Here is a 19,506-nt window from a genome sequence, read left to right on the forward strand (position 1 = left end):
TTATGTAAGTGAATGGATTCTTTGAAGCCAGATACACCTGGGTTAGAATCTTAGCCTTTTCTGATTTTGAGATCTTGGGCAAAGTACTTAACCTTTCAGAGGGTCTGTAAAATGAGAATAATCAAACCCATCTTTAAAAAATTATTTTAAGGGGCGCCTGAGTGGCTCAGTGGGTTAAGCATCCGACTTCGGCTCAGGTCATGATCTCGCGGTGAGTTCGAGCCCCACGTCAGGCTCTGTGCTGACAGCTCAGAGCCTGGAGGCTGATTCAGATTCTGTGTCTCCCTCTCTCTCTGCCCCTCCCCTGCTCACGCTCTCTCTCTTTCAATAATAAATAAATGTTAAAAAAATTTTTTTAGTTATTTTAAGAACTGAAAAAAGTAACTTATGTAAAAGCACCTAGTATTCAGAAGACTTCCATCTTTATTACCAACACTCTACAGATAATGTCATTTTTAAAATAAGATATCAACAATTTGTATTTTAAAAGAACAAACTCCAAACCTCCAGAGATCAGTATGTGAGTCAGAGTCCTTCAGACCCACATTCCATAAGGTATATTTTAAAATACCTTATGACAGCAATAAAACACATTCCTGAGGTCTGTTCCAAAGATGTCATATCTAGTGGTCATGTCTTCTCTAAGATGAAAACACAAATAAGAAACTGATAAAACCAAAGGGATAATGGTCAAATAATGAGTACTGTTCAATGACAATGTTCAAAATAATCTTTCAATTTACTGAGCAATTGAAAAGTTTGCAAACACTGCACTGCCCTTCTAGGTACAACACAGGAAATGGCAAAAAGCACTGTGTGTATGTGCAGGCGAGGAGCAGAAAGAGAGGGAGAGAGAGAATCCCAAGCAGCCTCAGTGCTGTCTGTGCACAGCCCGATGCGGAGTTCAGTCCCACGAAACGGGAGATCATGACCTGAGCAAGAATCAAGAGCCAGACGCCTAACCGACTGAGCCACCCAGGTGCCCCTCTAGACTTTTCTGAGTCTCTGGAAATACTCTCTCCTGTCTTGCTCCACCACCATCTATTGCACTGGACTAGTTAAACTCTCACCCATGCCTCAACCACCCATTTTTTCTGAACATTAACCTGAGAAACTGATTTCACCAAAGACAACCAGACAAGGCAGATGGAATCTACCACTGGGAGATCATGCTTACCAGGCTCAAATAAACAGTCAAATAGACTCAAATAGACCCTCCCACTGTCTGCAACAACTACGAATTTCTGATCTCTCTCTACTCAAACCTGCAAGTTCCCTTTCACCCACAGCTGATGTTTATTCCATATGCCCCATATGAAACAGAAGCCATCACATTGACACAGCCTGGAACTGGGTTTGTTCTTTCTCTTCCCTTCCTCCTGTTATACAAAATGAAGGTGCTTCTCATTCCTTGGACTATCTTTCTCTCTTCCTCTTCAATCTCTCTCTCTCTGATCCTTTTAATCAGCATCTAAACATGCTTTCATACCTCTATCCTTACGGCATATCCACTTCTACCTTCCAACCTGTATCTTTATTCACCTTCAGAGCAAAGTTTCCCAAAAGAGTTATCCATTCTTTCTTTCTCCGTTTGCTTACCTCCCAGAGCTTTTTCTTTTTTTAAAGTTCAACTGTAACTAAAAAAAAAAAAGTTATAGCAAGTATAACAAAAAATAAATAAAAATCAAATATCAAATATTATCTTTTTACTTTCCCTACCCCATCTTCATTTTCCTTAAGTAATCAGTATTAAAGTTTGATGTGTATCTGTCCATCCACACCATTCTCTATGCTCATATAAATCCACACAGACATTTATATACATATGTAAGGTAGTTTGCTTGTTGATAAAAGAAGCATAATTAACACACTATCTGCATCATGTTGTTTTTCATCTAACAACTTTTATGGAAATCCTTCTAGGTCAATTCATATAGATACAATTAATTGTTTTTAATTGAAATGAATTTCCTTCTTGACAGGCATTTTGGTAGTTTCCAGTTTTCAATGCTACAAATAATGCTGCAATAAGCATCCTTACACACACACGTTTCTTTGAATGAATTTTACCCTAGAAACCTAGTAAAACCCTAGAACCCTAGAACTGCTGTCCCAAGGAGTACGTGCACTGTAAATTTCATGACGCATTATAAATTTATGTCTTCAACCATTCTACCCTGGCTTCCACCCCTACCATGCCAGCTGCTGCTAAGTGGGGCAGTGCATGCCACGTTGCCAGGGCCAAGGGATACTTTTCATTCCTCATCTACTTGATCTCGCAATGACTTCTGACATCTTGGCCTGCCCCTCCTTCCTGAAGCCACACTTGCCTGCTTGTCCTTCTCCTGTTGGCTGCTCCTTCCTCATTTCCTTGGTTGGCTTCTCCTCTCCTACTTGATCAAGTTCTGGAGCACTCAGACTCAGTTCTAGGTCCTCTTCTCTCCTTCTAGGCTCTATTGCATTCTCTTCTGAATGTTATCAACTCTCGTGGCTTCAGATATCATGCTCTAAGACAACAGCTCTTAAATTTCTTATTTCCAACTCCTTTTTCAGCTCCTAGCCTGTACATGAAACAACACTTCTTGGAATTCTCACAAGCTGAAGAACACATCTCAATTCCTTCCATTTCTCCCTAACTTCCCTGCCACCATTCTTATACAAGCAACTGCCCTACCTCTCCTACTAAACTGTAGCAGAGGCCTCCCAACTGGTCTCCCACCCACCTGAACCTACTCCCCAAGGACATAGGTCTTCAAAAAACTTAAGTCAGATCATGTCACACCTTTGCTTTATACCTTCCCCCAGGACTGTATATTTGCTAGGCCTCAGGCTCTTTAATGTGGCGCTGCCAGTCCTGAACAACCTGGCCACTACCTACCTCTGCCTCTCTACCATGTCACCACTCTCCAGCCACAATGACTTATTTTCATGTCCTCAGAAACAGGTCAACTTCTCTTCTCCCTCAAAGCTTTCCTGTTTCTGCTCCAAACGCTTTTCCCTTTTGCTTTGCCTGCTTAACTGTTAATCATCAGGTAGGTCTCTACTTAAATAGCACTTCTCTAAAAGACCTCCCCTGACTCACCCAGCTGAAACTGTGCTCTTCTGTTATACTCCCAGTGCTCACTTGCGTCTTCCTTCTTTGCCTTTATCATACTTCCTTTACTTGTAATTATCTTGTTCTAATATCTGACTCTCCTGCTAAGCTGTAAACTCTACAAGAGCAGGAGATGTATGTTTAAGGCTCTCCACTGGAGCTCTACTACCTAGCACGGTACCTGTCACGTAGCAGGCACTTGGTAAGTATTTACTGAATAAATGAGGAAAGCATACTTAATTTCATTTGGGGAGATTAAGGAAGATTTCTTGGAGGAAATGGCATTTCAACCCCTACATGAACAGACCAGATTTCAGTAGTTAGAGATGAAAGAACATTTCAGAAAGAGGAAACTGTTTGAGATCAAATATTTGGTACTAGAGATTTTGTAATTCAAAATCCAACATAATCCTGCCACCACGCGTAAAATAAAAATCTTGCTATACCAAAGCAAAGCAGATGAACTCGCAGAGTGTCACCATTTGTTTCCTAAGTACTAATTCTGCAACTAGCTCAAGCTGGCTTGCTCACAACTTCTGTACACCAATGTCATCCCACCTCCTGGCCACCTAGGTTCCAAGCTTTGAAGCTCTCTTTGACTCAACTTTTTATTATTCTTATCCCATATTCAACCAGTCTTTGAGTTTGAATGGTTTTTCGTTTTTCGTTCACACCTGTTCTCTTTCTCTGTGTTAACCAAAGACATCCTAATTCAAGCTCCCTTCACATATGGAATTACTGCAAACTTCTAAATGAGGGTTTTGCAACCTCGGCACTGCTGACATTTTGGGTGGAATAATTCTTTGTCACAGGCGGCTGTCCTGTATACCGTACAGGCCCATGAGATGCCAGTAGCACCCTGCCCCTCAAGTGTGGCTGACAAAAATGTCTCTGGACATTGCCAAATGTCCCCTGGGGGGTGCAAAATCACCCCCAGTGGAGAACCACTTTCCTAGATGACCTCAAGAAAAAGCCCTCTAAAATTACCCAGTCAAAACTCAACTCATTTTTCCAGGCCAACTTAAATTTCGTCTTTTCGATGAAAATATGGATGCTTATCAACAAACAGATGCACAACTGTTTAACTTTACAAATAATCAAAAATCTGCACACTAAAACAAATGAGAGCCCACAGTTGCTTATCGGTTTGACAAAACATTAAAAACAATGATAATGCCCATTGTTGATAAGGCTGTGAAGAAACTGGTAGTGTCATATACTCCTGGTAGGAACAAACTGGTATAATGTTTTTGGGTGGCATTTACCAATAGGTCTTGCATTTTAAGATGATCATATCCTTTGACTCTGCCAATGTGAAGAGATAATCAGATAAGTATACAGACTAGAGTGTCCTATAACAGTAAAACTGAAAGCATTCTAAGTCCCTCAGTAGGAGACTGTTAGGTAAACAGTACATTCAGAATACTGTGTTTTCACACTCAACAATAGCCAAATTATGGAAAGAGCCTAAATGTCCATCAACTGACGAATGGATAAAGAAATTGTGGTTTATATACACAATGGAGTACTACGTGGCAATGAGAAAGAATGAAATATAGCCCTTTGTAGCAACGTGGATGGAACTGGAGAGTGTTATGCTAAATGAAATAAGCCATACAGAGAAAGACAGATACCATATGTTTTCACACTTATGTGGATCCTGAGAAGCTTAACAGAAACCCATGGGGGAGGGGAAGGGGAAAAAAAAAAAAAAAAGGAGGTTAGAGTGGGAGACAGCCAAAGCATAAGAGACTCTTAAAAACTGAGAACAGGGGCGCCTGGGTGGCGCAGTCAGTTGGGCGTCCGACTTCAGCCAGGTCACGATCTCGCGGTCCGTGAGTTCGAGCCCCGCGTCGGGCTCTGGGCTGATGGCTCAGAGCCTGGAGCCTGTTTCCCATTCTGTGTCTCCCTCTCTCTCTGCCCCTCCCCCGTTCATGCTCTGTCTCTCTCTGTCCCAAAAATAAATAAACGTTGAAAAAAAAAATTAAAAAAAAAAAAAAAACTAAGAACAAACTGAGGGTTGATGGGGGGTGGGAGGGAGGGGTGGGTGGGTGATGGGTATTGAGGAGGGCACCTTTTGGGATGAGCACTGGGTGTTGTGTGGAAACCAATTTGACATAAACTTCATATATTGAAAAAATAAATAAATAAATAAATAAAAAGAATACTGTGCTTTCAAAAAGGATAAAGCAAAAAAAAATAATGAATATAAATATATACGTGCAAGGTTTAAAAATAGTATATGCGCCATAATACCATTTTTATAAATTACACATTTACGTACCGTGATACACAGAAGAAAGACTCAATGAGTATTTGTCAAAATATTAACAAAATTTTTATCCTCAAATTACATTTTGAATGTATGAGAGGAACTGTTAAATCTTCTTTAAAAATCTCTTGGAAAAGTCCAGCTTAATGAACTGTACTTTAAAATTTTCAGTTTACTTAAAGCAGGTTTATACATTTATTTGCCACCTTTATTTCAGGCAAGTATCCTGAGTTGGAATATTCTGTCCTGAGCCATATTTTTGCCCTAGAGAAATCAACGGTAAAAAGGAAGTTTACAGAGAGAAATATATTTTTGTGCATGACAGCTTACCGGTGTGATGCATCCATGAATCATATTGAAAATATGTCCCTTGAAATCAAAGAAAACAATATGTTTATACAAAGAATGTGCCCCAAAGTTCCCCAATAAAGGAAAGTGTTTAATCAAAATATTTGTTGACAGCTGGTTAGTGCCGATTCTAAAGTAGAAAAGAAAATCAGTGTCATTGTAGTCTTTTGTTTTGTGTACAAGAGCCGAATATGCAAATTAGCCCAAAATGGACTCATTATCTGTTTTACACTTCAAGTGTGATTTTAAGCACTGTAGGTATATATACACACACACACATCCAGAATACACATATATCTCAACAAACCATGCACATCATCTGTTCAGAACTGAGAAACGCATGCATGCTTCTACAACATTAAATGGAAGGCAGATGGTAGGCACTGATCAACAGAAATAAAATAAAATCCTTCTAAATCCCACTCCCTCTAACATTCCTTCTAATTTTTTTCTTTACAAAAATATCAAGCAGTTCTTCATTACTGTTGATTTGCAACTTCAAAATTACAATAGGCAATGCAAAAGAGGATTTCAGAGAGGGAAAAATGTCTTTTGGCACAGCCTCTCTTTCATAGACTTAGGCAAGAGATAACACTAACTTTGAAACTCATAGCATACTGTAGTTTTATCAGTATCTAATGTGTAAATTAGCTCTTTCTATAACTGGAGCTTTAGCTTTCAAAATACATAATTACTGATCATTTTAGTCTGCATCACATTTCTTTTGCAGGGTGAAAAGAACTAAAACAGCTGTTACATCCTAATAGCTTCCTAATGTGCACAGAATTTCTATGACTATTAGAAATTAAACCTACAGCTTCCTATCAGGCAGAACATATTCATGTGTATATATGACCCACATTATTTGGAAGAACAATTATTAACTTATGAAATTATAATTTGAAACATAATGAAGTAAGACTGTTCAGGAAAATATTACAGCTCTTAAATGGGGTCAAAGCCGCCAGTCCACACCAATCAGTTCCCCCACCTTTCCTCACATCATTGATAATGTGCTTTGGGCTGAAGGGAGTCCAAGGGTACATGCGACCACCATTCTTTGCAGGGTTCGAGCCCTCTATTTTCATATTGGGAGATGAATTTTTAGAAGGTGAACCAAGTTTGGCACTCTGCCCAGAATTTCTGGCAGCAGACAAGCAATCTGGTTTCACTTCTGGTCCACTCTCCCCTGAGCCAACCTTGTATCCACAGAAAGCACCCTGGTCTAGGGAACTTGTGCCATTTATAAAGATCACTGAGAAAGCTCTGATGGTTTTATTAACCATGGGGCTTGTACATATAGTCCTCTTTGAGCATATTTTCTGTGGAAAGAAATATTACAAAAACTAGTTTCCTAGTATCTCTAACATTGAGGAAAAAACAGCAATGTTAAAAGGATTTTTCCAGAAAAACAGATTATTATTCAGGCAACTTCCTTCAGGAATGTTAGAAGGCTAAAGAGATTCAACAAGATATCTGATGAGCAACTACTACCAAAGGAATATACAGTGAGGTCCAGGAACTACAATACAAAATAATTAGAGAGGCATACAACATATATTATGTAATTAATGGCTGAATTGGGTGATTTAAGCTATAAATGTTAAAAGGTCAGAGCAATCACTGCCAGGCCGTGTGGGGTGATGTGTTGATATGCACAGGCCTAACTCCCCACTGAGACTATTATTAACTACTTGACCAATATCTTCTTTATGTTACCATTTCCAAAGTAAACAAGAGTAAAAATGGTTATATAATTCACAAATAAATCTGTGTTTAAGTTTTTTTTCTGATCTCCAAGATCTGAGATCTAGGTGTCCTTCCCTCTTCTTGATCTTTCAGAAAGCAAAGTCAGTGAAGCTTTACTCCATTGATACCATGCTCTTATTCATTCTGGAAGCTGTGCTGGAGGTCCTGGAAACTCTTTCCCACCATTTCCATTAATTCCTGGTTTCCTATTCCCGTCTCACAGCTCACCTATGCTGGAGGCTCCTCACTCATATTAAGAAGCCCAGAGTCCCAGATGGCTTTGTATTCTATTCCCTCCTTGCGTTCTACTTGATAGACCCATAATCCCATGCCAAGTCGCACAGTACCTGGCCTCCCGGTTCAGGATTTCCTAAGTTCCATAAATAAGTGTTGGGAACACTGCAGTACCAAAACAGATTCCAAAAGAAGATCTCAAACAGGAAAGCTGATTTCCTAATGTACATTTCCTTACATGCAGCACATACTCAACAATGAAATACTTACGAAAATGTATTCTTTTTCTAAGCAAAAGACACACTGACTCAAATCCTGGATCCAAAACAGGAACTTTTTCTCTGCTTCTTGGGAATTTTTGCTCTTTTCTGAATATTATTTGTGAAAATTAACCTAATTTACAGTTCTCCCCAGGGAGTCTTCTAATCTCGTTGAAAGACATTTAAAAAAAGAAAGAAAGAAAGAAAGAAACTTTAAATAAAACCAAGTCCCAGATACCTGAAACAGTTATACAAGGTCACATAAAGAGAGAAGGACTGTCATTCATGTACATGTCTCTGAGCTTAGGGAGGTATGGGAAGATAGAGGGTAAACAGACGATTTTGACTGATGAGACAAAATAAGGCATTTTTAATAAGAACCAAGGATGAAACTAAAGAAGCAGAAGGACCAAATGATGAAGTCTTGAGAAGAGGGTTCAGGTTTGGCCAAGTCCAATGCAGACTTTGCCTTCGGCAAGTGTCCTGCATACACAGAACATCCTTTCTCTATTTGTCTGCTGGCTCAATCCCTTGGTCCTTTATGACTCAGTTCAAATCCTGTCTTCAGTAGGAACCTCTATAATGATGCTCTTGCATACCCTATATATTCCTTTATCATTGCACCTATCGTATTTTACTTTGTCAGTCCTTGGAAGGAGAGCAAAAACTGTGTCTAGTTCATCCATTTATGCCTGACACCTAGACTAAGTGCCTGCAATACAGCAGGTATTCAGTAAATGTTTGTTAGATGAATGTCTACACTAATAAATCCTGTAAGTAACAGAGCAGTGCTGAGGAGAGTGAAAGCATGAGAAAAAAGATTTTTGATGCTCAACCAGAGAGGTACTATCTGAACTTAATCCTGGACCTAACTGCTTGGGGAGCAACTATTAGTGCCACCAAATATAGTTCCTGCCCTTCCAGAATGAAAAACAGACAATGGCTGTGACAATAACAACAGGTCATTAGTATTATTAACATCATCTTATGCAATAGGCTTATTAAAAGGCAGTAATTTATATTCTAAAATTATAAAATAAAATGCAAAAGAAAAGGACAACCCTGTTGTTTTCTCATATTCCAATTCCTCTACTGAACACACAACAGTTCAACGTGTTATTACTCTTTAAACAAAACAAGCAAAAAAAGCCTGGATGTCATTTAATAACTTAAGCACAAACAGTCATGTCTCCAAGGTCTTACTGAACAAAACACAGTGGTTTTTTTTTTTCTTTTGGCCTAATAAGAGGACTGTAAGTGAAAATAATAAATAGAAAATTTCTAAACTTAAAAAAAAAAAGTAATTCAAGAGAGAATCCATAATATATGAAGTATGTTTCTAAATACACTGGACGCAAAGCAAATCAGGAGTTAAGAACATCAGGCTCCCTATTGTAATAATAAAGGCTACAGTGATCTTATTGGGAACTAAGGGGCCAGGGAATTCAAAGCTCTATTGACAAACTGACAATAAAGGATTGCTACACTCCCTTTGACACATTTTAAAAGAGAAAACTTCCCCAACTGTTCATCATCATCCTCATCCTCATCGTCAGTGGCCTTGTAGTCTGGGTGGCTATGAACCCCACGAGCAGAACAGAATGCGGCCACACCGGGCCCTCTCTTTTGGCATTCCTGGAAACTGCTGCTGCCCCAGAGGCAGCAAGAGCTTCTTCGGGGCTTCATGTCTCCTCCTGCGCTAAACCAGAGCTATTTCTTTACCTCATATCCTACAAAGGCAATGTAGGGCCCTGATGTTAACTATAGTCAGATGGGACCTGCAAATTTAGCTTCCCTAAGGCTCAGTTTCCTCCTTTGTAAAATTAGGTAGTTAGCGGTATTTTCTCTCGTAGAGCTACCATGAGGATACACAAGGTAATGACGTGGCTGGCCCAGAGAACATGCTCCTTCACTGTTAGACTGTCCCTTCCTGTGTCTCCCGAGGTCCTGTAATCCTGTCTCTCTTTTCTTCATCCTCCTTTCTTTTGCTCCCCGATTCCTTATAACTACTTAATGGATCTATCTCCTTTGAGTTACTCTTTTATTTCTTTCAAAATTCCAAAGGAAGATTAAAAAAAAAACCCACCTTATTTGTATGAAACTGATAAATGTACTACAGAAGCCCACATAGCTGCTATACTTTGCAGACGATGGGTCAAGAGCTGGCTGCTATCTACAGACTTCACACATAATGTTTCATGTGAGTTGAAAGACTTAAATAGTACAAATAGTTTCACATGTTATTTCACAAATATTTCACATATTTATTTCATAAATCACAGACTTCAGAACAATCTATGTATAAATATGGTTTTATTTAAAAAACAAAAAACAAAAAAGCAATTTCAACCTCTTTGGCCTCAAGTAAAATTGTTATGATTTAGTGACACCATGTGGCTGCACTTTGCTTTGCATTCTCAGAAGAAAATGTTCCTGCGTGCAGGTTTGCTCTATACTAGTTCAATTATGACGTCAAAGTTGTAGGTACAATTCACACTAAGTATGCACTAAAATGTTTCCTTTTTTAAAAGTGAAACTATTCCTTTCTTCCCTACATCTGGATAAGGCATTGCTTGAATTCTGAAGATGCCAATCACATAAAGAAATAAAGCCTCAGCATAATCCTAGCTACAATTCTAAAGCATCCCGGTGAACCAATGAGTAAGTGCCTTCCTCGGAAAGTAAAGGAATGTATCAGTGCCCAGTTACAGAAGCAGGGGAAAACAAGAGAGAAAAGAAAGAAGACATGCAGCTTTTGTATAATGTTAACATGGTTGGGAAAGAATGCTTCCATAAATAGCAATGTTTATTTTCTCATTTGTTTTATGTCCTATAGATCTATAGCACTCTGTGGGTACCATAATCTAATGAAGATGGGTAAAAAAAAAAAAAAAAAAAAAATACTGCACCTAATGATGGCAGAGATGAGGAGGGACCTGGAATGTATGGTAGCAATAAAAGAGATTAAAGTGTCCTATGTGAAAAAACAGTGCAGTTTTAGTATCCCTCTAATGAGGCCTCCTACAGTAGACCAGTTACTCCTGAATAACAGTCAATGTACACCAAAGAAAGGCTAACTATCTAAAACAATGACCAGAAAATATCACTCCTTTCATCTCAAAGAATACCCACCTCCCTGCTCAGGCCTTCTCTGACCACCTTTCTAAAATACCCTCCCCAACACCTCCCCTGGACCACGGTCACTATCACAGTACCATCTTCACAACACTTAAAATGACTTGATGCATTATCACTTGTTGATGTTGGTTTCTCCCAAATTCCATGACAGCAGAAACCATGGCAGTCTTCTGCAGGTGTTATGGCCTCGGTATCAAGTACAGTGCAGAGCACAAAGTAGAGCTTACTGCAGAATGAGTAAGTGATGAATGAGTGAATGAATGAAAGAACTGATGAATAAATGAAGAAAAATCTATTTTCTTAGCTGGTGAAGCATGCCTAAATTTCTTGTTGTAAGTGAAAGTAGAACAATTCTAGTGAGATATTTATCATCATTTATGGCCTCTAATGTGACCACTGAGACCAGAAGACAGGCCGGCAGATGCTCTATAACATCCTTTCTTTTTTCCAGGACACATTTGGCACTTTATAATATCAAAAGGAGGGAAGGGAAACTACAATAATTACAACACTTTCAGCAATAGACAAAGAAATCAGTGAAACAGAGTGGAGAATATGCTAGAATTTAGCATATGATAAATATGACTGTTCACATTCATGTGGTAAGGAACAATTATTAAATAAATGGTCTTAGTCAACTGACTATTCCTACTGAAAATACACACAAAAAATATTCTGGCTGAATTAAATATCTAAAGACAAAAATAACAAATACTAGAAAAAGTTTATAAAAATATAATATTCTTTAATGCTACAATGAGAAACACCTTTTCTAAACATGATAGCAGACCACCAGGGATCATAAAAAAGATTAACAGATTAGACTACTTAATGTATATACATATGTATGTATGCAGGTATGTATGTATTTTTTGGACTTCATTTTTTATTTTTTTTTTTATTTTTTTTTTTAATTTTTTTTTTTTTTCAACGTTTATTTATTTTTGGGACAGAGAGAGACAGAGCATGAACGGGGGAGGGGCAGAGAGAGAGGGAGACACAGAATCGGAAACAGGCTCCAGGCTCTGAGCCATCAGCCCAGAGCCCGACGCGGGGCTCGAACTCCCGGACCGCGAGATCGTGACCTGGCTGAAGTCGGACGCTTAACCGACTGCGCCACCCAGGCGCCCCTGGACTTCATTTTTTAAAAGTGAAACTCTATATGGCAAAAAGTACCAGTAAAACACTAAAAACTAAAGACAAATTGTACATGACAGGCAAAAGGATGGCATGTGTGTGTGTGTGTGTGTGTGTGTGTGTGTGTGTGTGTATACATAGATATCTCAATGTGTATATGTCAAGATATCAGAATAAGTTCTCCCAAGACAGAAAAAGATAATTGTGTCAGAAGAAAAATATGCAGAAGACAAAAACAGGCTTTTCATAAATGAGAAAGAACAATGGCCATTATTAAAACCTATTCTACCTCATTGATGATAAAAGAAATCTAAATTAAAATAAGTTGTTGCTTTTTTTTTTTTTTAATAAATCAAGGCTCACAATGGCAAAATGTTGACAAGCTTACATTGGTAAGGACTCAAAGAAACAGCACTTTCATGTGTTATTGGTAGAAATTGGGTACAACTTTACCAGAGGGCAAGCTTTATCAGTATTTAAAATATGTCCTACATTATAATTTTATAATAAAAATGTCATGAACAAGACATTCCCATTTCTTGTACTTAAAAACAAAAGGGAGGGTATTATGCTAAGTGAAATTAGTCAGATAAAGACAAAAATCATATGACTTCACTCATATGAGGACTTTATGAGACAAAATAGATGAACATAAGGGAAGGGAAACAAAAATAATATAAAAACAGGGAGGGGGACAAAACCTAAGAGACTCATAAATATGGAGAACAAACTGAGAGTTACTGGAGGGGTTGTGGGAGAGGGGATGGGCTAAATGGGTAAGGGGCACTAAGGAATCTACTCCTGAAATCATTGTTGCACTATATGCTAACTAATTTGGATGTAAATTAAAAAAAATTTTTTTTTAAACATTTATTTATTTTTGAGACAGAGCATGAATGGGGGAGGGTCAGAGAAAGAGGGAGACACAGAATCTGAAGCAGGCTCCAGGCTCTGAGCTGTCAGCACAGAGCCCGACAAGGGGCTTGAACCCATGGACCGTGAGATCATGACCTGAGCCGAAGTCGGATGCTTAACCGACTGAGCCACCCAGGCGCCTCATTTGGATGTAAATTTTAAAAAATAAAAAATTAAATTAAAAAAATAAAAAATAAAATAAAATTTCAAAAAAAAAAGGGGGGATGCCTGGGTGGCTCATTCAGCTGAGCACCTGACTCCTGATTTCATCTCAGGTCATGATCTCATGGTCACGGGATTGAGCCCCGAGCTGAGCTCTGCACTGAGCATGGAGCCTGCTTGGAATTCTCTCTCCTCCTCTCTCTGACTTTCCCTTGCTCACAGGCATGTGTGCATGCTCTCTCTCTCTCAAAATAAATAAATAAACTCTAAAAAAAAAGAAGAAGAAGAAGACAGAAGCTCTGTTTTGTGTTAACTGAGGTCATCCCTCTGGTGCCACATTCCTGTCAAGCCACACCCTTCTCAATACTCTTTCTGGCCTCATCTTCAGTCACTGCTCCTCCTGACTCCTCCCGTGTCTCTGACCAGCCCGTACAGAAAACACACCTGCCTTCTAGTCTTTTCTTCTCTCTCTTCACAGGCATACCTGGGGGACGGTGCTTGCAGGCCTGATATTCCTTCCCTCAACTCCCAGGTATGGCCCCAGGATCACCTTGGTAATTCCAGCTACTAGCTGCCTACAGGCTCTAAAATCCACCTCTACCCATTCACACCCACATTCTCAAGTCCTCTCCTATTTTAGCACTGTTGTATGGCTGCCAAATTATTAGCACCATGTTGAGAAACAGCCAGAAAGTTTTTTAAAGCACTCCATATTTGCCACTCCTTATTAGTGTTTTTTGTTCAGTCCTTGGCTCCAGCATCTAGGAAAGATGTGGAAGGGCTTGAAGAGAGCTTACTAGATAGCCAAGGCAATGTAAAGGTTGGAGAATTTATGGGTAGAGCAGAAATTGCCTTTTCCTGAGAAAGAGGAAGCTGGTAAGACATAACGTGGTTCTGAGTGCATCTGAAAGATTATACTAACGTGGACAAGTCAATTTTCTTCATCCCTAGGTGGGGGCTGAGCAGGGGGAGTTATTAGTCTAGACTTTGGCTCTATAGAACAGTCCCCACTTAATCTACAGCACATTCCTAAAAAAGGGCCCAGAAGACAGAGCAGATCATTCCCTCCACTCACTATTATGGTTGGAATAATCACTCTGACTTTGAAGCCTGACATTATCCTTATTGCCACTAGATAAACTCTACTACCTTGATGAAGTGAAGTGCTGCTAACTGAACTACATTCCACATGATATATATAAATGGCAAATTTTATGCCATATATATTCTGTTACAATAAAACATGTTTTACCAAAATGAAAATACATTAAATCCGTTAGAAACACACCAATACGCAGGTTATGAGATAAAGAAAACCATTTAAGGCATGTTTTGGACTGCTATGTATAGACTGGCAATATGGAAAAGTGTTAAGAAGACTAGGCTCCTGAGGTCAGGAACAGTTTCCTCATAGTGAGAGCCCCCATGGCCAAAGAGGATGGCAAGAACGAATCTCTCTCTGAAGGTCAAACACCAGTTGAGAGCCTCAAAAATTAGATAGATAGATAGATAGATAGATAGATAGATAGATAGATAGATAAAAGCAATTTAAAAATAATAAAAATAATAAAAATAAAAACCACTACTGACTGAGCCTCTCCTTTGGGCCAAGCACTGTACTCAATGTTTGTACATATGCCGTGTCATCTAACTCCCCACAGCAGACCTCATAAATGGTGTTGTGATATTCCTGTTTTTTTACTGGTGTAGAAAACTAGGGCTTGGAGAAGCACGGCTTAACGAAGATCACCATGCCAGTATTCAGTGAAACCAGAATGTGAGAAGAGCTCTATCTAGCTCCACAGCCCATAGTTTCTATGACACAGCACTGATTTCCGTGCAATCCAGCCAAGACTCAGAGAGATTCAGTTAGTCTCACACTCCCCAACTCACAGTCTCCTCTTCCAGGCATATAGTTGATGTAATCTTTCATCAACACCTGGTACCCATATCCTTCAGGATTAACCTCAAAATTCAGTTTCCTGATGAAAAACAGGAAGTTACGTCTGCAAACAGTACAGAACCATGTACCACTCCGAGACCTTTCAAGCACTAATATATATTTTAACAAATACGTGGATAAAACGTGCCAATGAATGTATATACATATTAATGCTGAATCAATTCTCTTCATTACGCAGTCAGGGCCTTGACCTCACGAAACCTGTGCTAACATTTACAGAGTACCTACTGCATACGAGGTCACAGTCTGAGTACCATGCAAGAATACTGAAAGATTAGAATCCATACTCCTTGCTTCCAAGACTTTGTAATTTTAGTATCGGAGGCAAGACAAATACTCAAAGGACACCTAAAAACAAGGGTGACGTACAAATGTGCCAATTAACTAAATAACGCCAAGTAATTTATATGTACCCAGTAATGTTCCTGGAAGATGTGTATTTAGAACATTGTTTAGACAGTCAATAAATGAGTGTGAAGATAAGAAAACACCAAGTATAAGACATCCTTGGATAATCAACTGAGACTTCGTCTTAGGTTCGTTTTTAAAGGCTACCAAAATTCCAGTCTATTACAAAAGGCAGTTTATAAAGGAATGTAGTAATTAATATGTAAAAGTGGTTATAAATCTTTTTAAATTTATTTCGTAACTACTATGGATATCAAGATTCTTTCCTTGTCTTGTTATCACCATCTCTAACACCATCTTTGCTCAGTTTTTCTTGACCAGGGCTGGGAACTGGCTATACCAAGACAAAAACCAGCATCACGAATACAGCCAAGCTCTACAACACATAAAAGCTACATCAATAAAAAGCAAGGCCACACAGAAGAGACTAAATAAGGAAAGGGGAGTATAAGTAATACCCATTAGTAAATAAGGTGAAGTATATTTTCTAAAAGCCAGAGATGGCGAATGAAGGCATAAATCTCCCTCCACACAGTGGGAATTTCCGAGTGGGTAAAGCATACAGCCTCTGTCATGGCTACTATTATATTCATGATGATTTGTTCTGGGAGTCCAGTTCCTCTTGTTTCAAATTAAATGCAACCCATACAGTCCTTCAGTCCACATCAGATGCTTTGGTTGCTATGTTGCTTACTTTTTAATCCAATACAACCATAATAACCTGAGTCAATGCAGACTCAATCTTCTCCTCCAAGTTGGGGCCCCTCTGTCACTCTCAAAGTATCCCTAGGCAGCTCTGAAACACAAAATCTTCACTCAATTTCTTGTCCTTCTTTTTTTAATCCATTCAAAACTCCTGATAAAAGAGCAACTGCCAGACCTGCAACACTTTAGTCTCTCTTTGGGGAAATGAAATTGATTTCCTTCATTTTTACACAAGAGGATCCCTGGGTAACAATATTGTGTCCGGTCATACCCATAAAAAAAAAAAAAAAAAAAAAAAAAAAGGCAACATTCTTTACTGTACCAGAAGGCGGAGAGCTTTTGTGGAGTTCCTTCGGTGGAGGTTAAGAATTCAGCCTGATGCTGTTAGGTCCTAAGTTTATTAAGTATAAGGGTATCTTCTGACCTGGAGAGTAAGTGCTATTGGGCACCCCCATCTGCTCCAAATCAGTCAGCTGGGGTCATGGATGAGGGTGGGGATGGGAGTGGGTAAGAGGCCAGAACCACATTGCTCCTGGTTTACACCCCCAAATACCTTTCCTTCTCTTCTTGCCACACCTGACTAAATGAACCAATCATTTTCTGCTTTTGATCTTTTGACTCTAAGATAAGGAATACCTGAGGGCAATTTCCAAAGGGAAAATTACAACAGAAAAGAAAAAAAACAGCAGAACTTTGGGCACCACCTTTTCCAACACCCAAATTCATTAGTTGTATAGGTTTTACAGAATTCAGGTTTAGAAGATGGCCTTAACCTAAAGGAAGAATATGAAATATTAGAACAGTAGCTCATCAACATTTTTTAAAAGCAACCTTCTATGGTATTACAATATGTAACAACAATAAGAACGAAGGTGCTCTAGTTGAAGGGAGGGTGTGAGCCTGGAGCCCCACCAGCTCAGCCTCCCCTGCTCCCAGCCCAAACCACTAGAAACACTTGGTTCTGTCAAACTCCACTGATAAGCACCAAGCTAGAGACAGAATACAGCTACTCAGAACATGCACACTAACACATAAAAATCTCCTCCTGGCCCTGAGGACTACCAAGGAAGCCTCCAGAAATATCTCCCCTGGCTTTTGCAGGAAGAACACAACCCCTACCAATCACTCTGCTTTCAGTATATAGCATGGAGCTTAAAAAGCATCTCTACTTCTCAGTGTTCGCTCTCCCTTCTTGTTCTTATGGGTCTTCTGCTGAAGTTTGGCACAAAATACTGTGGATAAACAGTTCCGCAGTATACTCTAGAATTAAGATGCTTCATTTTCCATATTTTCTCTAAGTTTTTTACTTGGGATGCATTTAGTAGCTGATATCCTGAAAAAGTCTTCTTCCATGAGACAGAAAAAAATGTAGCCCATTTCTCAAAGTCCAAATCTCCTTAAATAAACATCAAAATCATTAATTAGCCACGAGAACTAACCTGCAGACACGGGCTGGAAAATATAATTTCTGCCAAGAACGACACAGATACTGCGAATGATCAATCACTCTGATCCAATCAAGTTCATCCATTGACACTTCAATGAAGTATGAGTAAGACCTATGAATCAAAAGGAAAAAGGCAGAAAAAACCATATTAAAATAACAAAACCACATTATACTTTAATAAAACGTTAAAGGGTACAAAAACTACAGTATTCACTAATTACATTTTCTGCCTAATGGTCATATTATTCTCCATACCAATCAAATTCAGAAAATAATAACATCTGCATAGATCCCTGTATTGTAGCATTCACCACAACGTATCGAGATTATCCCTCGGGCACATCTGTATGCTTTAGTAGACCACAAGCTGCTTAAGAACAAGGATCACGCCATATTCGTCTTCACATATTTGGGGTTTAGCATGCTGTTTGGCACATATCTGGCACACAAGACATTTGCTCCTTTTCAAACAGAGCCAGCTACCTTGCTCCTACTACATCAGCAGATTAATAAAGCCATGACAAGAGACAGGGCAGAAAACAGACAAGTAAGAGGTATGCCTTCTCCTTCTGCCTTCCCTAGTCTGGGTGCTCAGCCCTATTCTCTCAGGAAAGCCAACTCAGAATGGTTCCCAGGAAAGGCCAGCTTATCTCCTGCTCCCTCCCAGTCTCCCACAATCCCACATATACATCCAGCCTGAAGAAAAATAAATGACATGGGTGAAGAGATAATGTGTGTTTCTTTGGGATACAACAAAGAATTTGGCAGCTAATAATCCAGCAGTAATGAAAATAGCCTATCACCCTCCCCTAGTCGGCTACCCTGGACCATTAGATGCTGGTCCCATGCTGAACCAATCTATATTCCCCTGTCATAAGCCAAATTTAAATTTGAGATGCAGTTATTACTTGTACTGTAATATCAACAGGAACAATCTCGGAAGATTTAGGTGACCATAAATGTCAGCCTGCAACTAACAGTTGTGACCAGAAAAGGTCAGCTTATTTTGTGTCATCCCCTCATTTTCTGCTGCCCCCTCATTCCCATTCATTTTATCGCTCGGTCTCAAACTGGTTATAACCTTTTATTGAACCTCTCTGGGTTATCAGGAATGCAGGATATAATTTTACAACACATGTCAGAATCTTTTGGGCTTAAGATTCTGCATTTTTCACCTTTGCTTAGAATGATAACCACTTCTGTGAGAAAAGAACTGCTATGTGGGAAAGTTAAGTCCCCCGTGAATGTAAAGCACATACTAAAACAAAGTGGCCCATAAATATTTAACATCATGGAAACGATAATAACTACTTTCAGTTTCAAACATACTAACCTTTTCTTTTATTATCTTTATACTAATTTCATTATTAATTAAATGAGTGAATATACGCAAAGCTTTGAGAATAGTACTGATCACATAAAAGTAATGAAAGTGCTATATAAGTATTATTATTGTTATACTGTTATTATTAATCCAGAGACTCTTGGAAATGATATGTGAATTAGCTCCATTTTGCCAACTAAACATCATATTATATCCAACAAGATACATATCAGAAAATACATTCTTTTTTTTTTTGAGAGAGAAAGAGAGAGTGGGGGGGGGGGGGGGGGGGGGGGGAGGCGAGGGGGGGGGACGGAGGATCCAAAGCAGGCTGCACACTGACAGCAGAG

General features: G+C 39.1%; 1 protein-coding gene across 4 annotated transcripts in view; it reads right to left on the reverse strand.

Annotated features, from left to right (window-relative positions):
- Window positions 1-19,506, reverse strand: part of BTBD9 (BTB domain containing 9) — a 417,923-nt gene that overhangs the window by 343,996 nt on the left and 54,421 nt on the right. For all 4 annotated transcript variants that reach the window (XM_040473393.1, XM_040473392.1, XM_040473394.1 and 1 more), the window contains one exon: window positions 17,825-17,944. In XM_040473393.1, coding sequence (XP_040329327.1) covers window positions 17,825-17,944 — 120 coding nt within the window. The remainder of the gene's footprint in view (window positions 1-17,824; window positions 17,945-19,506) is intronic.

This window comes from Herpailurus yagouaroundi, unplaced genomic scaffold (assembly GCF_014898765.1).
Source record: "Herpailurus yagouaroundi ecotype Mexico unplaced genomic scaffold, PumYag 139, whole genome shotgun sequence".
NCBI classification, from domain to species: Eukaryota; Metazoa; Chordata; class Mammalia; order Carnivora; family Felidae; genus Herpailurus; species Herpailurus yagouaroundi.